The sequence below is a fragment of the Artibeus jamaicensis genome, unplaced genomic scaffold (genome assembly GCF_021234435.1).
Source record: "Artibeus jamaicensis isolate MK-2021 breed Jamaican fruit bat unplaced genomic scaffold, CSHL_Jam_final contig_240, whole genome shotgun sequence".
In the NCBI taxonomy this organism is placed as follows: domain Eukaryota; kingdom Metazoa; phylum Chordata; class Mammalia; order Chiroptera; family Phyllostomidae; genus Artibeus; species Artibeus jamaicensis.
This window is the reverse complement of record NW_026521506.1, coordinates 9,826,451-9,852,237: the sequence shown is the minus strand read 5'-3', so window position 1 is coordinate 9,852,237 and position 25,787 is coordinate 9,826,451. Positions and strand designations below refer to the sequence as shown.

The 25,787-nt window shown below is 41.9% G+C and overlaps 1 protein-coding gene across 2 annotated transcripts in view; it reads right to left on the bottom strand.

Moving 5' to 3' along the window:
* Window positions 1–5,359: 5,359 nt before the first annotated feature.
* The window catches only part of OCRL (OCRL inositol polyphosphate-5-phosphatase), a 48,094-nt gene continuing 27,666 nt past the window's right edge, over window positions 5,360–25,787 (bottom strand). The window contains exons 16-24 of one of the 2 annotated variants that reach the window (XM_037147110.2): window positions 23,285–23,395; window positions 22,531–22,696; window positions 22,046–22,281; window positions 14,246–14,269; window positions 11,928–12,044; window positions 9,824–9,908; window positions 8,927–9,054; window positions 8,056–8,167; window positions 5,360–7,843 (exon numbers count right to left, since the gene is read on the bottom strand). In XM_037147110.2, the coding sequence (XP_037003005.2) occupies window positions 7,719–7,843; window positions 8,056–8,167; window positions 8,927–9,054; window positions 9,824–9,908; window positions 11,928–12,044; window positions 14,246–14,269; window positions 22,046–22,281; window positions 22,531–22,696; window positions 23,285–23,395 (1,104 nt within the window). In that variant the 3' untranslated portion in view covers window positions 5,360–7,718. The remainder of the gene's footprint in view (window positions 7,844–8,055; window positions 8,168–8,926; window positions 9,055–9,823; window positions 9,909–11,927; window positions 12,045–14,245; window positions 14,270–22,045; window positions 22,282–22,530; window positions 22,697–23,284; window positions 23,396–25,787) is intronic. The other variant, XM_037147111.2, reaches the window with a different exon arrangement.

Sequence of the window (25,787 nt, the reverse complement as noted above, 5' to 3'; positions counted from 1 at the left end):
CCTATGCAGATTGTTTCCAGATTTTTAAAAAATTATTTATTTATTTATTTTTTAGAGAGAGGGGAAGGGAAGGAGAAAGAGAGGGAGAGAAACATCAATGTGTGGTTGTTTCTCATGCACCCCCTGCCAACGACCTGGCCTGCAACCCAGGCATGTGCTCTGACTGAGAATTGAACGGGTAACCCTTTGGTTTGCAGGTCGGCGCTCAATTCACTGAGTCACACCAGCCAGGGATATTTCCAGTTTTTCTGCTATAATGAATAATGCTGGGATTAACCTTCCTGGAGTTAGGCAAAGTGGAATTACTACTGTGGATGTTTCCAGGCTCTTGATATATACTACCATATTGCTTCTAGAAAGGTGACACTTGTTTACCCTTTGACAAGCAGCAGACATGCATGCTTTCATTCCTTTGCCAACACTAGAGTTGTAGATGACACAGATTTTGGAGTCCTAGGCATTAGACTAGGTTCTGGGGATACCACAGTAAGGAAATGGGGAAAAAAAAGTAAAGTGGTCTATTGGTCTATGCCACTGCTGAATTGCTGACCTAGTGGGAAAGAGTGGCCTTGATCAAATAAGTAATGTATAATTACAAATTGTGATGCAGGCCCTGGAGCAGGTGTGACAATGTAGCACGAGAGGAGCGTCTCTATAGTGAGAGGGAGCAGGGAGCAGAGAGCAGTCTCCAGACAGACATCCCTTGTGGCTGAAGTAAAGAAAATGGGGGTGGCAGGATGTGGGAGGAAACCTGCTGGGTGGGTCTTGTGGGTCCTATAAGAGTTCTGGGAAGCCACCAAATGGTTTTAAACAGAGGGTAATGTGATCAAGTTTGCCTTTTGAGAATCATTTTTTTAAAAATTAAAAATTTTTAATTGTGGTAAAAAATAAAGTAATAAAATTTACCACTGCAACCATTTTAAAGTGTATGGTTCAGTAGCGAGACGTATATTCATTGCGCAACAGATCCCCAAAACGTTTTCATCTTGCAAAACTGAAACTACATCCACTAAGCAACTTCCCATCTCCCCCTCCACCCAGCCCATGGCAGCTACCATTCTACTCTCTGCGTCTATGAATTTGACTAGTCTAGGTACTTCGTATAAGAGGAATCATACTGTATTTGTCTTTGTGTGACTGCCTGGCTTATTTCATTAGCATAAATAACATCCTCAAGGTTCATTCATATCGCGGCATGTGTTGGAATTTCCTTGTTTTAAGGCTGAATAATATACCATGGTATGCACATGCCATGTTTTGTTTCTCCACTCGTCCATTGATGGACACCTGAGTTGCTTCCATGGTTTGCCTCCTGTGAGTAATGCTGCTATGAAATTTGCTATGGGTGTGCAAATATCTGTTCAAGTCCCTGTTTTCAATTATTTTGAATATATACCCAGAAGTGGGACTGCTGATCATGTGGTAGTTCTATTTTTATTTTCTTGAGGAACCTTGAGAATCAGTTTTAAAAAGCAAATTCAGCAAGTCTGATATTGTTCCCTACAAGACAATAGAAAAGTGTTGGATGGCTGCTTAAAGTTATTCTCTTCTTGGAGTACATTAATATAACTTACTAAGTACAGACATATGAGTTCCTATAAAATGAGTTCGGTATGAAAAATGTATTGTACATTACAGGAACATCTACTGCATGCAGACTTGCATCTTTAAGTGCTTTGAGGGAAAATCCTTATGTATTAACCAAGTATTGTTGAGCACTTGCTCTCTACAAGGCATCATGGGGAAACCCAAAATATGCCCAGCTTGGTTTCCATTTTCACGAAGCTTCTAGTCCCAGAGGGAGCAGCAACATCCTTTGGTGTATGGTGTATTAAAATAGTGGTATGAAGGGAAAGTTCTAAAGCAGGAGTCATGGGGAAAGGCTTCCTGAGGGAGGTGACATTTGGGTATGGTAGTGTATGGAAAGGTGGAGTGGTTATGGGGCTAGAGGGTTCCAGGTGGCTGGAATACATTGAACCAGAGTGGAAAGTGTCTGTGGGTTTAGGGAAGGAGAGGGCATGAGAAGGTCAAGTGGGAGATTCAGAGAACTGAGTGGAAAAGGCTAAGGAGAGCTTCAGTGCCGGGGTGAAGAACTAGAACTTCTGTGGTAAGTGGGGGTAAAGAACCCGAGGGGTTTTGACTGGGGGAGTGATGTGAAAGTAGTACATGGGGAATAGCAGTCTGGCAGTGATGTATGAAGGATAGATGAAAAGGAAGAGGTACTGGCAACTGAGAAATCAGTTAGAAAGAGATTAAAATGGATACCCCAGTATGCTAATTGAAGTAAATTGGACAAAGACAAATACTACTGTGTTTTTTGGACCACCTGATGCACCTGGGTTTTAGAGGAGGAAAATAGGGGGAAAAATTGAAGCAAAAAATGTGGTAAAATATTTAATAACATAACATATTTCACTAATGTAAATGTAAATCTGCATTTAGACTATAAGACACACTCCCCTTTTCTTCCCAAATCTGGGGGGGGGGGAGTGGGTCTTACAGTCCAAAAAACACAGTATATGATTTCACTTATATGTGAAGTCTAAAAAACAAAATAAACTAACAAAATAGAAACAGACTCATAGATACAGAGAAGATGCTGATGATTATCAGAGGGGAGGGCCTGGGTGAAAAAAGTGAAGGGATTAAGCAGTACAAATTGGTAGTTACAGAAGAGCCACAGGGATGTAAGTTACAGCACAGGGAATGCAGTCAATAGTACTGTAACTACTATGTGTGGGGATGTGGGGCCGGGTGAGCACTGGAAGTATCAGGGAGAAAGCTTTGTAAAGTATATGATTGTCTAACTACTACTCTGTACACTTGAAACTAATATAGAATAATAATGAATATAAACTGTAGTTGAACTTTTTTTAAAAAATGGGGGTGTACACCAGGCCTGAGGTCATGAGGGTTTGAATTTGGTGGTGGGCTGTGGGAAGTGAGCGGTGAAAAGGAGTGACCAGATAGAGGGCACTACGAATGACCTGGCCTTGGTCCCTTTTCTGTGGATGTCCCATGATATCGACCGTTTCTCCCTTCCCCTTCCTTCCTTAAAAAAAAATTATACTGTATATGTCTTATTTTATGATGACCAGTGTTACTCATTTCGGTTTTCTTCAGAAACTTGTATAGTGGTGTACACTTAGCAGGTGGTTGATATTTATGAATTGAAATTGGTGAATGATTAGAAGTGGGGCAGGGGCAAAAAGTAACCAGGGGTTTAAACCTGGGCAATGGGAGGAAAGGAGGCTGCCCAGAGAAGCTGACCAGGTTCAAAATCAGGTTGAATTTGAGCTCCTGGCAGGTTATCCAGCTGGCTTGAAATCTTGGGATGCAGCTAGAAGAGAGAAGACTCTTAAGGAGCACCCCCACCTTCACCTCCACTCCAGCTGGGGAGATAGTGGCTGTGTCTAAGGGTCAAGTTTTGGTCTGGGGATGTATTCTAGCCTGCCATTAGTCAAGTGCCACATCAGGTAGTCTCTCTGAGCCTCATGTGTGAAAGCGGGATAAAGTAGTACTTTATAAGGTGGTTGTCAAGGCCAAAGGTGAGGTGAAATGTATCAGTACACCACCTTGGGATAAATGATAGCTATAGTTATTAGTTATTGCTACTATTAGTAAGGTTAGGGGAAGGAGAATAAATTGCACCACTCCTGAGTAAGACTATCCATAGCTTCCTATTGCGTGTTGAATAAATGGCAGCCTCTTGCTCTGGGCTCCACAGACCCGAGTGATCAGGCCCCTGCCCACCTCTTACCCAGCATTCCCCCTCATCCACACCCAGGTCCTGCCTGGCTGTCCCCTGAACATAGTGAGATGCTTTGCTGCCTTAGGACCTTTGCATTTGCTCTTTCCTTTGTTTACAGGGTTCTTTGTGGTATCTTGCCAGGCGGGCTTATTTTAGGGGGCAGATTGTGTATACTTGTATACTGTGTAATCACTTGAATAAAACCTAAATGATTTTTGTATGTATATTTTTTTAACATTTTTTAAATTGTTGTTCAAGTTCAGTTGTCTGCATTTACCCCTCACCACTCCCTCTTACCCCAGCCATCCCCACCTCCCTCCCCCGTTTCCACCCTCCCTTGTTATTGTCCATGTGTCCTTTATACTTGTTCCTGCAAACCCTTCACCCTTTTCCCCTGTAATTCCCTCCCCTCTCCCCTCTCGTCACTGTCAGCCTGTGAAGCCTAAGTGATCTTAAGTCCCCCACTGTAGCCTCTGAGCCCAACTTTGCCCATCAGAATGGGATTGGATTAGGTCATCACTAAGGTGTTCTACCTAACACTCTGAGAGCCTACAGGGTTAGAGTGTGGCTTTAGATCAGGGGTGTCAAACTCATTTTCACTAGGGGCCACATCAACCTCATGGTTGCCTTCAAAGGGTGGAATGTACTTTTAGGACCATACAGATGTAACTACTCCTTAACAGTCAAGGAGTTGAAATTACATTCAGCCCTTTGAAGGCAACTGCCAGGCTGATGTGGCCCCCAGTGAAAATGAGTCTGACACCCCTTCTTTGGATTATTAGCCTACACCAAGAACCAGGTCTTCAATTTGCCCTGCAGTTAGAAAGGCCTTAATGGTTGTCCTGGAACAGCAGCTGGGGATGCAGTTTCTAAACTCCAGAAAGGTGGTCACTGAGGCCACTCCGCCACATTGCTGCCTGCTGTGCAAAACACTACTGGGTGTCAGTCTCCACCCACTGGGGCAAGATCACTCTCAGAAAAAAAGCACACCTTCTTCTGCCAAGTGTTTGGGTGAGGCTAGAAACACTGTTCATGACAACACTGAATCAGCACATTCATTAGGGTCGAGCTCACAGCTGAAATGAACTGCAAGAGGGCCCTGGTTGAAAAGAAACCTCCAGCTGAGGCCTCTTCAGTCTCAAAGGGAATAGAATCAGAAAGTGCAAATTCATAACAGAGATGGTGGGAGAGTAAACTGTCCCATGCTCAAGTTAGGACTTTCCTCCTAAAGTGCTAGAGTTCTTATTAGAGTCCCCCCAGTTATTGAATTTATGGACTTTGTCACCCCAAGAGCATAATAGAAGTTCAAAACTGGTTTTTGAATGCTGCAAACTGAATTTATGTGACAACAGGCTCTTTAGGGGGCATGTTGTAACTGAGGCTATGTCGGCAAGGACAACTGGGTTCTCCCAAAATGTGTATGTCGGGGGAGTCTGTCAGATTTCTGGGCCTGGAGTGCTCATGGATCTGACCCAGTGTGACATTTGCGTGCATTAGGGACCAACATTCTTCTAACAGTGTTATTTTGTTTCTTCAATCCCCAGGGTTAAAATATGGATCCTTGGCCCGAATCTGAAAGCACTGTGACTTCTTTATTAGCCTCTGAAAATACATGGCTGCTTCTCCTGTCCAAGGACAAATATAGTGAGAATTCTTAATATTCCTCTGTAAGACAGGAAATGACAGTACAGGCAGAAGCTGGGGGAACTGCAGCAGTCCACTGGGACCCAGGGACATAAGCCTCCCTCCTCAGTTCTTCCTCACCGAGATCACATTTTGATTTCTCACACAACATACATTTATTCAGAAAAATTGCAATAAATTATAATAAAAAAGATAACACAAAATACAGAATCCAACTAGCAGCTTTGCTTATTGACCAAGACATTTTTGGGAAATATAACAAACAATTACAGAGTAAGAATCAGAGAACAGTGAAAGGGAGACTAATGCAACATTATCACATGAGCTTGAACCATTTTTCCCCTCTAAAACTATAGATGCAGAGTCCTTCCCTACCAGTTGGATCTGAATTCCTTACCTCAGAGCTGCTACGTAGTAGTACATTAGAGAGAGGTACTTAGGAATTAGCAATTGTGGTGCTAGAGGAGACACAGCAGGAGGCAGATCTCTTACGTCTGCTCTATATCCTTGTCTCCCCCACCTAGAGATTGTCTAAAATCCTCAACCCTATGTACATCCCAGGACCAGAGCTGAGAAAAGGTTGAGGCAATTAACTAACTTAGTGCATTTACTTTATAAGGAAAGAGCTAGGATGCTGCACACAATCCCCACTAACCACATCATTAATCACCCAAAGGGCCCAGGTTGGCAACGTACCAGAATATGTGCCCAGGACAGTCAATGCCCTAACGGAGATGACAAAAGTGTTCTGCTGTCTTCCATTGACTAAGTCAACACCCAGCCCCTAATCTATCAGATCTGTAGCTATTTGGCACCAATAACTTGACTCCTAACCAGTCTATCACAGGATATATGGATGTTTTCTTTCCCCCAAAACTCAACTTTTAATAGATGGTGGAACCAGAGAACCATTCAGCTGTGGTGTTTCTCCTGGCTCTCTCCTTCGATGCACCAGAAGAATCAGGAGTCAATGCCCAAGACCTAACATAATGCCTGCCCATTCAGCTCCTTGGATTTAATGGCAACAGGCAAGAATAAATGGAGGTTTTAATGAAAGAAAACAAAGAGGAAGCCAATTGCATCAGGCAGTTTTGCAGTTTGTGGTTGGTGGCTGGTTTGCCAAACACAGATTACTTTTTTAAAAAGGTTGCCCCACAGTCCTTGAGTAAATGTAGAGCACAGAGGGTTGTCTCAGGTGCGAGAGAAAGGTGCTTGGCTGGTCCCACTGCACAATCTTTCTTACACACCACTAGACAGAGTGGCTAGGAGCCAAAGGGAGCTGGCTGGACAGCCCAGTCAGTGTTGATGAGGGAGGGGGAGACATCTGGTCCCTTGTACGCGAGAACAGAGAAGGGGTTCAGTACTCTTGCTGGGGGAAGGAGCAATATCTCTAGAAAGGCCTGTGTGAGGTGCAGACTTGCTTTTTGACTGTGGTGCAAGTTTTGTCCCAGAGGTGTATTTCTAAGTGGTGGGTGAGTCCCCTAGACACCCAGGATTACCTCTCATGTAAAATTTGAAAAAGAGAAAGGGGCAGTAGGAAGCAGGACCTGTCAAACATGAATGTTTTCACTCTTGAATACTCAAACTGCTTCCATTATGATTCTCTCAAATCAATGGGATGTCATCTCAAATAGTCCCTAATGTTTTGCTACTAAATGTGGCCCAAGACGAGAGAATATGGTTCCACCTAGTGCATATCCATGAAAAGGTCAATGTTACAGAGACATACAGGTACCACTATGGTAGAAATGCACAAATGCATGTAACAACCACACGCAGATGGTTAACTCACTGCTGGGGACACCCAAGGAGTCACTAGCCTCACTCAGACTTCCTTCGACGTGACAGTACTAGTAAGGTGGAGTGCAAAGGGGTAATCAAGGGATGATAGGGCAAAAGTGCTTTCAAAGAAGGACTACACTCAAGTCTGAGCTATATCAAGTAGTGCTTGTAGGCCTAAAATAGGAACATCTCAGGATCTAGGCCTAGGGTGCTAAGGACAACCATGACAGCTGGACGGGGGGCAACACACATCCCCCCCCCCCAGGTAGAGTGTAAATACAGATCTCTTTGCCTTATAAAGAGAGAACACAAAAACACCGAAATATGGTAACTTTGGCTTGGCAATATAAGTCTAAAAGTATTTTGCTGTGTAGTATATGGTAAGGGAGGGATTAGGAAACTCTTCCTTTTTTGTCAACAGCCTCAAAATTCTGCAACAGACCCTTCCTGTGGCATAACTTTGCAAATCATTCAAAAATACTTGGTGCCCAAGATCTTCCACCTCTAGAATCTCAGGGGGTAGTTAACAGAATGGGGCTTGTTAGTCTTCATCGCTCCCGAGCAGGAAACCCAGAAGGAACTGAATAGCACGCTGGCGGTCACTTGGAGTCTGTCTTGCCAACAGGTTAGGTGGAGGCCTTAGGAGAAGACTGGTGAAGAGAGTAGCTAGAGGGTAAGAGAAAGAAAAGGGAAACCCCCTTGTCAGATACAACCTAAGTAAAGCCTCAGGGATGGGGGTGGGGGACCAGTGGATGATGGCAGTGGGAAGGAAGACACTTTCCTGTTCTTGGACATAAGGGATGGAATACACTGTGTACACCATACACGAACCGTCCTTACTGACACCCACCGTGGCCATTCTTAGTAAGTCGTCTTACCGATCATGTTGGCACTGACGTTGTTGTATTCAGAGAATTTTAAGAGTTCTCGAAGGAATGCCATCAAGTAACGGAAAACATTTCTATGGCATCTTGGAAGCTGGGAAATCACCTGCCATTTAGAAAGGGGGGTAGGCAGTGAGGAGAACAGGCAGAAGAAAGGAGTGAGAAGAGCTTGGAGCTGCCATAAAATTAGTTTATAATCCAACCTTTACAGGATGCCACTCATCTGCAACAACTCCCCTTGATTTACTCATGACCAATGTAGTACCTGCCAGGTGATAATTTCCAAGTCAGAACGGTCATGCCATATGGGCCCTGTGCGCTCAATGACCAGGCCACATCATTATCGCACATTCACATGTACACCTTATGTCATAATCAGGCTGGTGTTACTCTGGTTTTTTCTCATGTCCTCATGATGGGAAAATGGCAGGTCCCCATGGCATCTGCTCAGCTGAATTATTTTCTCTGCAATGTCATTTAGTATGGGTGAGAGTTCCTCCCAATACTCACTAGTCTGATTCAGAGAAGTATTCTCAGCTATTGTGACACCAAGCAGACAAAAAGAACAAAGGCTCACATGTAGTGTTAGCCAGAACCCCATGTGTGATCAGCTTTAGCCACCTTACGTGGGAGCAGAGGTATCCTCCCTACCCAATGGGCCAACCAAAAGAGGGTGCAAAATATAAAAGGAAATAACACAATGTAAAATGCTAAGGGTTCTAACTCCCAATGCTGGTGTCAAGCCATGAAAAACAGATTCAGACTCATCCTACCATGTAGCTGGCTGCCCATATGGCTTTGTAAATCCATGATTTCTCTATGGGGGAATGCGCCCCAAACATGTCTTCAGAGAAATAAAACTCACCTGTCTACAGACCCTGGGATCCTGAGCAGAGTCGAGGCATCGCTGATACAGTTCATAACAGATGACGGGCTCTGGCAGGGCCTCCAGGAAAATGAGCAGTGCTTCAGCCACAGAGTGGTTACTGCCGGCTGGAGGGATTTCAATCAAGGGAAAGAAGGGCACACAGATACCTGATTTGCTTCCCTTCTCAAGCTCCCACTCTGATCTAATCGGGGTGTGATTATTTTATTGGTCCATGTGTGTGCCAGCTGAGTTGTTATCAAATTGATCAGACCCTTAGGAGGTTAGACCCAACTTGTGTGTCCAGGGACTACAGCCTGCACAATGACAGTCCATACTAGATCAGTCCCGGAAACTAGTCCCATCCTCCTCCCTGTCACAGGGACAGCATGTGGGGTGGCAGAAGTGATCAATTGCCCGAAGCATGACAGTACCAGTGCTGTGGGTCCTATATGCCACAGTTATTAAAAGTCATTGTTCCTGGCTGGTGTAGCTCAGTGGATTGAGCATGAGCCTGCGAATCAAAGGATTGTAGTTTGATTCCCAGTCAGGGCACATGCCTGGGTTGCAGGCCAGTTCCCTACAGAGGATGCACAAGAGGCAACCATACATTGATATTTCTCTCCCTCTCTCCTTCCCTTCCCCTCTAAAGATAAATAAGTAAAATCTAAAAAAAAAGTCATTGTTACTTATGCCATCTTTTCAGTAAGAGTATGATACAAAGAAAGGTCAAATTTTCCTAAAAGGAACTGAGAAACAACTGTATAGTAAATGACTACCTTATAATAAAAGACAGTTATGAATAAAAGATGGAAGCACACAAAATCAAATGTAGGTGGGAAGAATAGCTTGGTCAAGTACTCATCCAGCTTCATAAGCCTTTGTTGAAAAGGATACGGATCGTCTCAGGAATGCTGGTATCCAGGCAGTCTATGATCTGCTGTAATTCTTCCTGCATTCCAGGCGTTTGGAACAGGTCCTCCTACCAAAGAGGTCACAAGGAATGGAACAAAATAAGATAAACACTCCCAAGGTTCTGAAGACCTCCCAGGTAGCAGGAGAGCAGCAGGAAGTAAAGGGAAGGGTGGTATGCACATTCCTGATTGGGAACGGAGGTGCGACAACAGTGGTTGTTCTCTTATCATCTCCATGGTTCGTGTCAAAGTTTATTTCAAATAAGAAAGTTATCTTCCAAGATTTTAGCCTGTACTTGATACAGCAGGGGATTGGGTGGCTGGATCAGGAGACTGGGTGTTCCCCCTTCTAGCCTGCTGACAGGGTAGAAGGCAGAGTCCAAACAGTGGAACCACATGCAAACACTGATGCAGGTATTGCCCGCTTTTTGAAAGCTCATGTTATGCCACTTTGCTTTCATGAAAGACCTGCATAAGTACCTATTTTTGCTAACTGAAAGCAATCCAAAGAGAATTTTTGTTTTTTATGAAAAAAGGTAAACTAGCATTCAGTGTTTGTTTTGCAGCAAGCCATCACACAGGCAAGGCACACTCTGAGCAGCCAGAGGGGCCCCACCAAGCTCTTTCCCCAGAAACCACACTCAGTATCAAGCTACCACAGTTTCAAACTGTGTCCGTGAGCATCTGCTTTATCTCTACTTATCTTGTGCATTCCTGATTTTACCACGTAATACTGCTATTTTGGATTTTATGTGTTAATTTATTATGATTTGGTATCAGGGGTGTCCCACCTGTGGCCAGCATGCAGCCCAGGGTGGCTATGAATGCGGCCCAACACAAAACCATAAATTTACTTAAACGTTATGAAATTTTTTTTTTGTGATTTCATGTCATAATGTAGTTAACGTGTGGCTCAAGACAACTCTTTTTCTTCCAGTGTGGCCCAGAGATGCCAAAACGTTGGATACCCTTGTGTTATTTTGGGGATCTGGGAATACTCAAAAATATTTTTTAAATATTTTATTTATTTATCTTTAGAGGAGAAGGAGAGAGGGAGAGAAACATCAATGTATGGTTGCCTTTCATGCATCCCCTGCTGGGAACTGGCCTGCAGGGAACTGGCCTGCAACCCAGGCATGTGCCCTGACTGGGAATCGAACTGTGATTGTCTGGTTTGCGGGCCGGTGCTCAATCCACTGAGCTACACCAGCCAGGGCTAAAAATATTTTTATGTAAATTAATGGTGACTGCTTCTACCCTGTACACCATTTTGGCTTAAGAAAGGTTTCGTAGGAATGCTCTACTTCCGGATAGTGGGGAGACTTGTATTATGGAATGCTGGGACAGGAGTAAATGGCATGTCAACGGCAAACCTTGCTCTCAAGTTCTACTGTTCTTCAGTAGGTAAGGCAACCTGGCCCCTCAATTTGGTCCCAAGAAATTGTTTGGGGGAATGGGTTGGGGGTGATTAATATATTAGGTAGGATCTCAAAGAAAAATGAGGACCAAATTTAGAAAATGGGTTTGAAGTTTGCTTTGAACTTTAATATCTGCACTGCCTATGTGACAGCTAAAACAGGCATAACAGACTCAGGTATGCAGTGGTCCAGGGGGGAAGCCTGTGTAGCTGGGATGCAGGAGCACAGGGTTTAGGACCCAACTCTGACACCACACTTATGCCCTGATCCTAGGCAAATCAGGTCGCCTGCAAGCTTTAGCGCTCACATTTGTCAATAGGGATACTTTCATCTGCCCAGACAATCTGACAGTGCTGCTGTGTGGAGGTAGCTTGGGAGAGTTGAAAGCTCTATAGCAGGGGTGTCAAACTCATTTTCACTGAGGGCCACATCAGCCTCGCGGTTGCTTTCAAAGTGCCCAGTGTAATTTCAACTCCTTCAAGTTGAGGAGCAATTACATTTATACAGTCCTGAAATTGTACTTGGCCCTTTGGAGGCAACCATGAGGCTGATGTGGCCCCTGGCGAAAATGAGTTTGACACCTCTGCTCTATATTGACATGAGGTATTATCATTTCCCACTGGATTCACGTACCTTCCAAAGTTGCAGGGCAAGCCCACTCTCACTTACCTGGTGACAGGCATTTCTAGACAAGTGATCTACCAGAAGCCAGATCTCCTTGGGGACCTGAAGGGGTTTCTCACTGGCACCTTCATCCAAGGGAACCATCTGCAGGAGGGATTTCTCCTAAGAGATGAAATTCTGTCTGTAACTTATCTCTTTCAAATTCTGCTTAGTTAACTGAATACAGCATACCAAGAGCCAGAAACACTATAAAAAGTGTTAGATTCTCCTGAGAGAATCTAAAAGGAAAACCCAGAAGTGACATAAATTGGATCAATAACTAAATATGAACTTGGACACTGTGGGAGAATAAACTCAATTATCTTATGTTTATACAAATATAAATTATATGAAAAAAATGTCTGAAATGAGTTAAAAGGCATCTGAACATAGTCTTCAGAAAAATCCTAGTGGAGAAAACAGTGACCAACTTTACTGCGTCTTCCCCCCATCCTCCACCTCCAGCTTAAGGTCATATATTATGTATGTTTAACTTTAGGAAATTCTCTAAATTCCATGCACAACCCCCAGCCATAGCTTTAAGGGAAAGAAAAGAAGCATTTTACTACTTCTAGAGACTGTGTACACTCTAGCAGAGCGAAGGGCTCTTCTTAACATTATGTTCTTCAAGAAGCACTGGTGACCTTTTAAAGCCATTCTGTCTTTCTAAGGGAATGAGAAAAAGAAGGGAGTATGACAACAGCTGGTTCTCATTTAAAGTCTATTTTTTCACATTGGTTTTGCTTCTTTTTTTCTTTCCCCAGGCTTCTATCACTTGATATTCCTGTTTCCTGGAGCCACTAGAACTTCTATCAGTGGCTCATCCTCTAACTTCTTTCTGGTTGCGAGTATTAAATCCAGGCATCCACATGATAGCTGAGTCAAAACCCTGTCCATAATGCACTCTGCTCACTTTCTGCACCAAACACAACAAGTACAAATTCTTTAGCAGATGCCACCAAACTTACCATATATAAGTTACTCAGCATTGATTCAAGTACTTATAAAAAAATCTGACATCCAATTGGTACTTTTCCCATACTAAAGCCCTAAGGCAACTCAAGGTACTGTCCAAGATGAAAAGACAGAACATGGCTTGCTATTAACGGGAAATGGGCTGAGAAGCAGAACTTTCAAAATCCTTGGTGGTTTAAAAAGGTTAATAAAATGTCACTAGGTTATATACATCACCCACTACCCATTTTCAAATTCATATATGATAATACAAAATGTCACACTTGTGTCTCTGAAGTCTGCAGAGAGATCATGCACAAGAAACAATTTTTTAAAATTTATTTAATTATTTTTCAAGTACACTTTTCTGTCTATTTCTCCCATCCCAGGCCACCTAAAAAGCCCACAAATTGTCCAGAACTCTGATTTTCAAAGGGGAACCAGGCACACTTTGTCTTCCTTTAACAAGACACATTTGGTCCCCGATAAGCCCACATATTGTAACATTAGTGCTAATAACTAAAACACAAAAATCAGTATGCTCTCCTCACCAAGAAAACACCTTAAATGCACCAAATAGGAAGGTCACATGAGATACTGTGTGAAAGTGCTTTACCAATATTTTTTCAAGCCCATGTTTCTCTGCTGATAGCCCTGCGTGGAGCCAGGCACTTTCCAGCTGAGAGAGGCGGAGGAACATTTCACTAGGTTCCTTCACTGGGCTTTCCACAGACCTGGGTTCTAGTCCCCTCTGCCCCACACTCCTGACACCCCTGATGTCAGAAGCAGTACAATTCTAGAGAGTTTTTCCATTGTGCTGGGCCTTAGTTGCCTCATCAATAGAATGCAGAAAACACCCGACCCTGTCTGAAGGCAGAGAGCTGGAGCAGATGATCCCTTATGAGCTCATTCAGCTCTACGATTCTATTCTTATACTGTTTCTGGACCATATCTGGGCATTCTTTCGGGAATTAATCACTATTATCCCTCACCCCAAATCACTCCTAATGCACGAGTAACCCACTTCTGGTTTTACTACCACTGCAAATGGAGGACAGCTAAATGGTACCTTTCCTCCATCTCGTGAGCTTTCAGATTCATCAGATAACTCTTCAGTTTTTTTTCTCACTTCAAAAACACAAGTCTGTACCCCTGAGTCCTACTGCTTTTATGCCATGGGTCCCAAAGACTTGACCAGTACACTAATTATCTTCCCTGTGCTTTAGACACACTAAAAGCCACCTTTGTGGGGAGGGTTTCACTGAGTCAGAGGTCTCTGATGTGGGGAAGTCTGGGGACAAATGTCAAGGACCACAGTTAAATGTTAATCAAGCGCACGGAAATGCATAACCACCAAGATATTGCATTACCTTTTCTAGGAAGCTGTCTTCTTCCTGAGAGCAGAGCAAGAGAAGAAAGTCATTGACAGATAGAAAATGATTAGAATTAATTTACAGAATTGGAAACAGATCAGTATTATTAGCACTCAATTAGCTTACTAGACGCATACGCTTTAAACAATTTTAAGTTCTTCAAATAAATGACTGTCGAAATGGAACACATTCTCTCCTATGCCAAGTTCTGTTATGCACACATTAAATTTTTGTGCAGTTTGCTGGGATTATCAGTCAAGAAATATTCACATGCGGTCCTACAGTTCTATACCCTTTGGCAGCTGCTAGCTGACCTGGCCAAGTGCCCACAGGTGTTTCCTTTTCACATGTTGCTTGGAGGCAGGCCCTACTGCTGCGCTGTGCAGCTTCTCGCTTCACCCTAATGCCGCTTCCATGGAAGAATTTGGTTGTGAGCTTGCTGGTGGCCATTCAGAGGGAGATGGCAGGTTTCTATCCTCTCAATGGCCATTCCTTTCACCCTAGCCAGCCACACTTCTTTCCATCTCCCCTGTACCCACTCTGCCTCAGAGGCCTCAGATACAGAGGCCCCTCTCAAATGTAAATTTCATTTCGGATCTTTGTGGGCCAGAACATCCATCTTTATCTATCCCCTATTGTGTTACCCTATAGGGTGTAAGAGAAAAAAGAACAGCAGGGGGAGAGGGAAGAAGCACTGAATTAAGCAGCTTTTTAAGCATCTCTGTCTTTTGTGCTGTTATTAAATCCAATAACAACAGCAACAGTGGCTACATGACCACCACTTAGGGAGCCTCTGCTATGCACTGGGAACAGTGCAAAGTAATATCATTCCCATTTTACAGGTGAGGAAACTAGGGCTCTGAGAGGATAACTTATTTGCCCAAGGTCATATTATTAGGTAATAAGTGGCAGAATTGAGATTAGAACTCAGGTCTGACTCCACAGTCATTACCCCTGCATTTCCTTAGACAACTTAAAAAGGACAATCAGACTGCTTCCTGGACAGAGAGGCAGGGAAAGCTGTGAGAATGTATTCCACTCTATAGCAGGCTGAGGACAGTGCAAAACCCCAGTAACAAGCAGCACAGTTGGAAGAAAGAGTAGAAGCATTGCTGTTAAGACAGTCCTGGATACAGATCTCTGTTCTGCCTCTTATTAATTTTGTACAAACCTTAAGCAAGTTACTAAACTTTGTAAAGCCTGTTTTTCATCTGTAAAACAAGAATAACAACATTTACCCCAGAGGGTCAGAGAAGCAGCCTAAACCCAGGGGTGGTGCGACAGTGGCCAGCAGAAGGCCTGGGTCTCTCAAAGCTCCTCATACTCCCCAGCAACTCCCAACTGGAATCCTTCCAATTTCACCACAGGCCACCAAGAACTTGAGTATAAATCCCAGGGCTAAGGTCTGATAGTAGAAGGAGAAATCTGATCTTGCTGTCAAGAGATGTGCTAAGGGCTGCGGGAATGGGGATGTTATGTGTTCTTTGGCATTTCAAGTGGTAATGCTGAGTGCATTTCCCCCAAATAACTCTGATGTATGGTGGGTAGGTTGTTAGTCTGATTAGATACATTATGAATTAAACATTCCTTTGTGGGTTTACCTAGGCTTCTAAATACTGCATATAAAAGGAAATAAAAATAATCAGAGTAACAGTGTTTTGTAAACTATACAGTATTTATAATTACAATCTACTTTTTAATGTCAAAGTTAATTCTGAGTGCCAAACATCTAATTTAATAGATGTTTCAGAGCACAACTTTTTGTTTAAAAGATTTTATTTATTTATCTTTAGAGAGGAAGGGAAGGAGAGAAGGAGAGAAATATCAATGTATGGTTGCCTCTCCTGAGTCCCCTGCTGGGAACTGGCCTGCAACCCAGGCATGTGCCCTGACTGGGAATCAAAGTGCGATCCTCTGGTTCGCAGGCCTGAGCTCAATCCACTGAGCTTCACCAGCCAGGGCTGAGCACAACTTTTTTAAAAATGTAGACTACTTAGTAACAAACAGAGAATCCACCTGTCTGACAAACTCCACTTTGCCTCCCATAAATGCCACATTATATGATGAATAAAACTTTGCATATATATATATATATATATATATATATATATATATATATACATATATATATATTTAAAGATTTGTATTTATTTATTTTAGAGAGAGGGGAAGGGAAGGAAAGAGGGAGAGAAAGATCAATGTGTGGCTGCCTCTCACAAGCCCCCTACTGGGGACCTGGCCTGCAACCCAGGTATGTGCCCTGACTGGGAATCGAACCGGCAATCCTTTGGTTCACAGGTTGGCACTCAGTCCACTGAGTTATGCCAGCCAGGGCTAGGCAGAATTTTTATATACTAACCTGTCAAACCAGGCCCTCAAAGCAGTTTTCTTTGAACAATGACCACTAGCAGCACAAGGTACTGTACTAATGCCTTTTCAGGGTGGGGAGGATGAGAAATGAGGCTACAGAGGAGAAAGACATGGTTCCTCACTTGAGTTTGTAACTGAGTTGGGGTAAGGAGTCCAGAATTTATGACCTGATATTGTCATAATTCACAAATATAAGTTCTCAATAAATGTTCAAACAAATAAACAAACAAACAAAAATAGGGTTCAAATGAAGGAGAGGTAGTTTTCACCTGGGGCTGTCAGGGAACATTTCACAGTGGATTTGGGACCTACCTAGCCCTTAAAAGACTCACAGGCTTTTAGAGGGTAGCAATGGGATGAGGACATTACAAGTGTAAGAGGCAGAAGTAAACAAAAGTGCAGAGAAGGTAAATCATGGGGTGTGAATAGGGAAAATTTAGTCATTGGGTTTGTGGGGAGCATGGGGGGCATGTTGAGAAAAACAGTGAGATATAAATCTGAAAAGGTGAGTTGCAGTCAGATTTTGCGGGAACTTTAACAGGTAAAGCAGTTTCTATTGCATTCAACAGGTGTGGGGGACACACTGACCACCTTTAAGCAAGGAAGTGGCAGGCCCCAAAGCTGTATTACAGAAAGATCGATCTGACAGCCCCAAAGAAGAAAAATGCAATTGTAGGCATATAGAGGCAAAGAGGATGTCAAAAGGCTGTCAAGGTATGTCAAGCAGGAGAGAGTAAACACCTTAACTAAAAATCAGAAAACAATACATTAAAAAAAATGAATATGTACCCAACAGAAAGTGTTCAAAGTAGAGTCAAAAGAACCTTGATTAGATGGACAGTAGATTACATTGTGAGCTGGCTATAGGCATAAAGCAGATGTAAATTAGTGTTATTTCAATACTAGGTTCAAGCCTAAAAATAGAAGCACTACTTAGCCCCCACTAATATACAGCATACTACTAAGGTTACTATTAATTACTTAGTGCAACTGACCTGCCCACTCCCTGCAAAAGGCTACAGTGCTACACCATCGATCACATTAAAAAAGGGAAACTAGCTTAGGATTTCCCCAGTGGGGCAACACTGGCACACTGCAAATGTACAGCAAATCATTCTGTACCCCAACACTCACCCTCAGACAAATTTTCACAGTAGTAAATCCAGCCAAAATAATGTAAAAGAGTCATTTAGAGGCAGATTCATATTTAAAAATTTAAAGCAGAAAACTGAATGAATACTAAAGTTCTACAAAGGAATACTTCATGTGAAATTAAAGAAAAAAACCCCCAAAACTATATACCTGACAGGGTAAGAAATGAGTGATTAGATCAGTAAGACCAAGAAAACACCTAGTACAGAAATCACTGGAGATGAATTAACCACCAAGTTGCTATTCTTATTATTTTAAATTTTTATATTGTTTTCCTAATAGACATGTCCCCAAGCAAATATAGTTCGTCCACCCATCCCTCAATTTTTCTCATCCCTGTATTTACAAATGGAACCTTTAGCCATGGCTGGTGTGGCTCAGTGGATTGAGCATGGGCCTGAGAGCCAATGGGTTGCCACTGGTTTGATTCCCAGTCGGGGCACATACCTGGCCCACAGCCCAGGTCTCTGGTTGGGGGATGCGTGAGAGGCAACTGCACATTGATGTTTCTCTCCCTCTCTTTCTCCTTCCCTTCTCCTCTCTCAAAAAATAAATACATAAAATCTTCAAAAGAAACAAATAAAACCTTTAACCAAATCTGGTGCATTCAAATCTGGTCTCTTCTCCATTCTTCCGGTCTATAAGCAACACTGGAATATTCCTCCCTATGTGTCACTTTACAAGCTCATACCACTCCTGCTGGTTCTACATGCCCTCTGGCTCTAGCATAAACTCGCCTGTTGACTTAGAGACTCTCTATCCCTTGCCCCCTCTCTACCTAACCAGCTCTACACATTTATAATACCCACTCTTCCCAGATAATTCTTATAATTTTTTACTTTCACCTTCTAACCTTAATTTGCTATGTCCCTTATGCCTGGAAGAGCCTGCTCACCTAATGTATTAATACATGTTTCTTAAATACTTGAACTTCACTCAAAATACTTCTATGACAATCCCCAAAACACGTTCCTAGTCCACTTTATTCTTATATGCTGAACTAATTTCTATTCTAGCATTATGTTAATGCTACATGAATGAAATATTCGTTAAAGCCAAAAGAACCTGATTTTGAGACTGATTTTTATAGAGATTAGCTGGTTAATCAATAAGCTTTTATAGCATATAAAGGCTTGAGTAAAAAGCACAGGAAAGGAATCTATTGTTAATACAAATTACGAGCTCCATACTCTCATTCTAAATGACATTCCAAAATATTGACTTCTCTAACACATTGGACACTAGCCAGTAAAGGTGGTTAATGTTTAGATTATCTCTAACCAAACTCCCTATTAACCTTGATTTAGAATTTAGCCATACTGTACAAGTGAAGTTTCATCACCACTAAATTTCAAAACCCACATAAACTCCATAATACTTTGTATCCAATGTGTAATGAATAAATATTGGTGACTATATGCTAATTATATGCTAGTTAATAAACAAAAAAAGTCCATCTTAATTCTGGAAGAGAATAAAGATAATTATATATTCTCCTGTTTGCCACTGGGACTAATCCTAACTATTGTAGGAATGGCAAAGTCACTGTCATTGAGATGGGCAGGAAGAATGAAAAAGACTTATGCCAGCTACTGAATTCTGCATTTGGTGGGAAGAAGGTGTGGTGCAGGAGTCTTTCTGAATCAGTACGTAGGCAGTCAACACAGGCACTGAACTGAGTTCTGCTTTCACTAAAAATTTAGAGCAAATAATACAGAGACAACAGTTACCATTATTAACAGTACAGTCTCAGAGATGTGAAATATCTTCGGTCTTGGAAGAAACAAACTAAGAAGGCATTTCAGAAGGGCAAAATCAAAAGTAGGAAAGGTAGTATGAAGGGGATACAGAAAATGTTCGATTTCTTGCTTACTGCTCCACACTAATATGGCTGATTTCCTCATTAATGAAACACAGGACTTTAAAAATGCCAAAATGCAACAGGCTGTAAAAAGAATCAGAACTCCAAATCCTACACAATAAAAGCTTTAAAACAATAAAGAAATGATGACCACACACATACAATTTAATAAGAACTTAGCAATTTTGTAAAGAAAAAATAATTAGGGTTCTATTTTTTAAAACCTAAATCATTTGTGCATAAAAAGAAGGAATGGGCTTCCTTACATTAACTTCACTAAAGAGTTTGGCTACTTCCTATTCATGATCAAACATGGTTAAAGTACCTGATAATATTTTAAATAAAATTTAAAAATTTTATGCTGGTTGAGCCTCGTTCCAGCCACTTTAATATGGGAAATTACAGGAACAGGGTATTATAGTGCTTTTGCCAACTCTGACCAAAGTAAAGGTAGATTCCAGTTTACTGGAAATATAGGGGAGGAGAGAGTTTAAAGGGATACGTTTGAAAAATGATCAAGAGGATATAAACAAATACAGAAAATGGTGCATTCTTGACTGGGCAAGTGTCCTGGACTTTTAAAAATATTCAATGCCATTAAAGAAAAAAAAGGGGGAGACCTCTTCCACTCTAAAAGAGACTGAAGAGACCTCACCAAATGTATTGTATGAATCCAGATTGGGTTTTGATTTTAAGAAAGCTACAAAACTCTTAGGACAACAGGAGAAATCTCAGTATGGACTGCCTTGTCTTCTGATACACACAGGTTGAAAAAAACCTGAAAAATGCCATTTGGGATGTGAAATAGAGGGTATAAAAAAAAGGAAAAACAACTTCATTTACAGCAGCAGTCCCCAACCTTCTTGGCATCAGTGACTGGTTTCATGGAAGACAATTTTCCAGGGACCGGGGTGAGGATGGGGGCAGGGTGGGGAGTGGGATAAAGATTCACTTGCTCACCTCCTGCTGTATGGCCCAGTTCCTGACAAGCCATGGACCACTAGTGGCTCCTGATTTATAGAATTTTCTAAGAGGTTAAATATTACATTTGAAAGACAGGTCTATGGTGGTAGGAGAAAAAACAAGCACCATAAAAAATCCCCAGAATGTTAGCATATAAATTTCGGAAGAAAATGGTTTTCTCTTGAATAGAGGTAATATCCTCAGTCATAAGGACTCTAGGGAAACAACTATAATTCCAAGAAAGAATGCTGGGACTGAACTCCAGTGTTTTAATCTGCCCTCTGAGTCATAGCTAAAACAATTCCATGGCAACAGAACAGACCACACTCAGACAAGCCAGCAGCCTGCCCATTGGCCCAGTCCTCTGGTGAGATGATATGATCACTGCTCTGGCCAGGGCAAAAGATCAAGGGAATTCTAAAGGTACTGATAATGTATGGCTCTCACGTCACCTAATTTTCCTTGGGAAAAGATCAAGAATATACTTTAATAGCCTAACGAGGTCTGCACACAAATCCAACAGCACATTCATTTAGAAGAAAACTTAACAGGATGAGCTTGTTATTAAATCAATTTATGTTACTAAAGATAATACAGTTTCTGCAGTGTGGTAGTTATCACATTCACATCACACTAAAGATAATATGAGCATTTCCTCCGTAAGGGCACTAATATTACAGCTTAGCAACAGGGAAGGAAAATCCTCCTTCTTTCCATTCTTGAGTCACATTAAACATGTATCAAACTTCCGGGAACATTATAATCTTCTGGAATGTTGGTATGTGCAGATTCCTGAGCCACACACCCTGAGATTCTGATTCTGTTGCCATAAGTGGGGTGAGGGACCTGTACTTGCGTGACGACCCCCAGGGCTTCTGAGGCAGATACTCCGAGGTTCACAGAAAGGTCTGGGCTGCAGTAAGCAGGCAAGTTTTACTTAGATCAGATAAGATATAGGGAGCAGCTGCGGACTGGAGATCAGAGAATCTGGGTAACTGATTTCTCACTAACTATTCCTCTTTGGGCCAGTTCCTTTGTCTGTGCCTCGGTTTTCTCATGTATTTACTGAGCATAATACTGCCTCTTCCATTGACTGTACCTCACACACATGCCACTTTATGCAAGTGACTTAGAAATATGAAGAGCGTAACAAACAAGCATTCTATCTTTGAGAAGGGAACCTTTACTCTAATTCAGTGAATTTCATATCACCTATTATATTCCTGACAAGAGCCAATAACATTACCCTTTCCTCTTTCCTTTTAGGCATAATCGAATGAAAGTAGTGCTACAGCAAGGGACAATCTTATTCTTATTTCTCACATGACAATTCCCCCTCAGGCCCACCTCCCTGACCCGACAAAAAAGAAAGCAAAGAGACAATGGGGACATTACTTAAGTATTGTGAAAATTTTATCTAAAGGAGGTTCATGTCTTGGGATGTTTCTTACCAAGTCTATGAGTTTGGTAACAGGAACTTCTCGGATTGGTCTTTTCATTCGGCACAAAGCCTCTAAGGAAGTACCAAAACAACTTGGGAAGTAATTTCCACTGATGGTCAAAAAGTAGTCTTTGCCTCGATCCAGGTGAAGGACAAGAATATCTTCAATTTTATCTTCCCCTGAGTTCAGGATGGTCACAGAGTCTTTGCTGACATACACATCCAGGGAAATGTCCACTGTCTCATCTGAAATGTGAGATGACACATGGTAAGACAAACTTCCAATGGAAAAAAATGGAGATGAGAACTAACCAGAAGAAGTGTCCTCTAAAAAATCAAGTGACAAAGGGGACACTGGACAAACAAAAGTGGTATCCCCAATATAATGACAGTGAAGGTAAGAGACATGTGGTTAGAAAACATGAAGTTAAACAAAGGGAGGAGATATGAGGAGGTAGTACATGCAGCAGAGACAACAGTGAAGGAAAAACTCACTTGGCTCCAAGTAGCCCTCAAAAGGTTCAGCCCGAAGCCATGGCTTGCAGTACTGGCTGTCATTAAGTTTAGGGATGAAAGAAAAATGGCAGGGAACCTGTCCATTGTTGCTGATCTGGAACTTCTCCTTTTGTAGTTGCCGAAACTTCACATTCTCAAACACAAACTGGGGAATAACAGACAGACACAAACATGCATCACTAGTAGGGGAAGTAAGTCAGTTGGATTATTCCATAGAAAATAGGAATAAAGAATGAGGTCATTATTAACCAGGTATGCAACTGCCGTATATACTCACCACCTCAACCATCTGTACACCATCCCCTCATTGATTATTATACTCACACCAGCAGAGGAGAAGTTACACAGGTTTGGCTAGTTCTCTGGGCTACTCTGATTATTCCTGGTTGTTCAGATATGAATTAGCCAGCAATTCTAAAATAGTAAATAAGAGTGGCTAAAATCTGAGGGCTTATTTTGGGCCAGGTACTGTTTTAAGAGCTTCACATGTCTTAACTTGTGCAATCCTCACAACCACCTCTTTATCCAGAAAAGGAAACTGTGGCTTTGAAAGGGTAAGATACTTGCTTGTGGTCATAAATATACTAGATGGCACTGCTGCGATTGGAATGGAGGCAGTCTGCCTTCAGCAGACACGGTCTTCACCACTTTGCTGTGTCACCTTCTGAGTCACATGGTTTTTCTCTGTGCTAGGCACGATGGGCAAAAGGTGCTGGTGTGTGTTTTTGCTCACCTCCCTCCTGCTGAGTTCTAAGGAAGGAAGGAAATCATTTTCCATTCTGTCCATGATGCGTACAATATCTTCAAACACTTTCCGATATCTCTTCTCATCGACAACCTTCACCTGAAAGAAAACAAACCTTTTCAGTCTTACATGCTCCTACCTCATCTTCTTGCAAGGTTACCTAACAATTAAAACTGGTCATTACAGCAATCATTTCAAATAAACTCTGGTTCAAACAATACCCTCAAACACTTTCTGATATCTCACTCCAACCAAAACTTCTACCTAAGAGAAGAAAAAACCCCTTATTTCCGTCTTTTGGGCTCTCAAGTTAAATATCTCTAAGAGTCCAACGATTTTTAAAAGGTCACTAAAGCAAACATAAATTAAACTAAGCATTATAGAATCACACACTTTAAGGTAAACGTAAAGGTAAGGTTAACTGGTTAACTTCCTGGAAAAGTTAAACGTCTGTGCTAAGATTGACAATAATAATAAACATTTGGGAAGAATATTTTCTTGTTCCATGATTGTTTGGTGGTGGAGAAAATGTGATGATTCTGCAACATGATCTCCTGCATTGTACAAAATGACAGTATCAAAACACACCTTTTCCTGTTTCTAATAATGATCATAAAGTGTTGAAACAGCAGAAAAAAATGATTAAAGCATTTAACTCTATTAGCTGCTATTCAAAATGCCAAGAATCATAACATCAATTCTTAGATTAAATGTAATGATAAACGTAGGTTAGTAAATGGAGCCCATGGCCATTTTAGAAAAGGGCTGACCCAAAATATCCTAGATTAGACTAACAGCATGATAACAGACAACTCATCCTGACCAAGAGATCAAAATTCCTCCTATGTGACACAGCACTTTCAGCTTCCTGATGTAGCTCTTTTTTCACTAGTAAAACTTCATACAAATTGCCGTAGCTGATGTGGCTCGGAGGACTGAGTGCCAGCCTGTGAAGCAAAGGGTCACTGGTTCCATTCCCAGTCTAGGACCCATGCCTAGGTTGCGGGCCAGGTCCCCAGTAGGGGGGTGCATGAGAGGGAACCACACGTTGATGTTTCCTCTCCCTCTCTTTCTCCTTCCATTCCCCTCTGTCTAAAACTAAATAATAAATCTTTAAAAAAACTTCATACAAATCAATACCAAAAATGAACACAATTAACACAGCATTTCAACTTATTGAGATCCCAGTTTCTCTTTAGAATAGAAAACAAATACAACTTGAAGGCAGTAGCAGTTATAAATCAAACCTGGAAAATGAAAACATCAAAGCTGAGCGAACATCTCAGAGACTGGGGAAGCTTTACATAGCTGAACCTTAACACTTGAGAACTGAGGAGTAAACCATCACTAGTGTCACAGGGGTCCATACTACAGTGTAGGGGTTAAGAAGAATGTTATACTATTTAATACTGTTACAAAACTTGACAACTTTTTATTTCAAAAACTATTTTACATGTGTCATCTTATATTCACAACCACCTGTGAGGCTGCCAAAGCGAAGATTCTTGTTCTTTTTTTTTCCCCTGTTTTTTAAAAGAGGGAGAGAAACATCAACATGTGGTTGCCTCTCACACATCCCCTACTGGGGACCTGGCCTGCAACCCAGGCATGTGCCCTGACTGGGAGTTGAACCAGTGACCCTTTGGTTTGCAGGCCCTTGCCCAGTCCACTGAGCCACACCAGCCAGGGCAGATTCTTGTCCTGATAGTTGATCTATTTGTATTTTGAGGTTCTCAACTGAGCTGCTCACTGCCACAGTTAGTACCAGAGGTGATACCTGAACTTCTTAGTGTAAGACCTTTTCCAAAATACCCGGTGTACAACAGGATCAACTCAGGTAGGTCTTAAAAATGCAGATACCTCAGGCTACTAATAAAATCTCCAGGGCTGGGGTCCATGCACCTGCATCTGAAAAAGCTCTACAGGCAATTCTTATGTCCACCAAAGTCTGAGAGCCAATGCAACAGATCCCATTACCAAGTGCAACAGGGGGAACCCTGTCTCAGCTTAGTTTCAGCCAGTGCAGAGCAAGTCTTCTGAAGTTAATCAGCCACTGAGCACTTGGTCCCTTTGTTAACAGTCATTGATGCCAATGGTAGTAAAATTATAATGTGGTTTTCGAAGCTTCTAATCATGGCATGCCTAAGAATCCAAAATATGGGATGATTTACTCAATAAAAATCCAAGCTTTCTCAGTGGGTTATCATGGTCACAGCCCTTAATGGCACATTAAAGACAATGAAAGGAAAATGTGATAGAATGCTACTACCTGATAAATAAATCTATTTCAGAAAAGGAAATTAATTTTTAATGCTTTAAATTTTTTAAAGATTTTATTTATTTTACTTTTAGAGAGAGGGGAAGGGAAGGAAAAAGAAAGGGAAAGAAACATCAATGTGTGCTTGCCTCTTGTGCACCCCCTACTGGGGACCTGGAGTGCAACCCCAGCATGTGCCCTGACTGGGAATTGAACCTGCAACCCTTTGGTTTG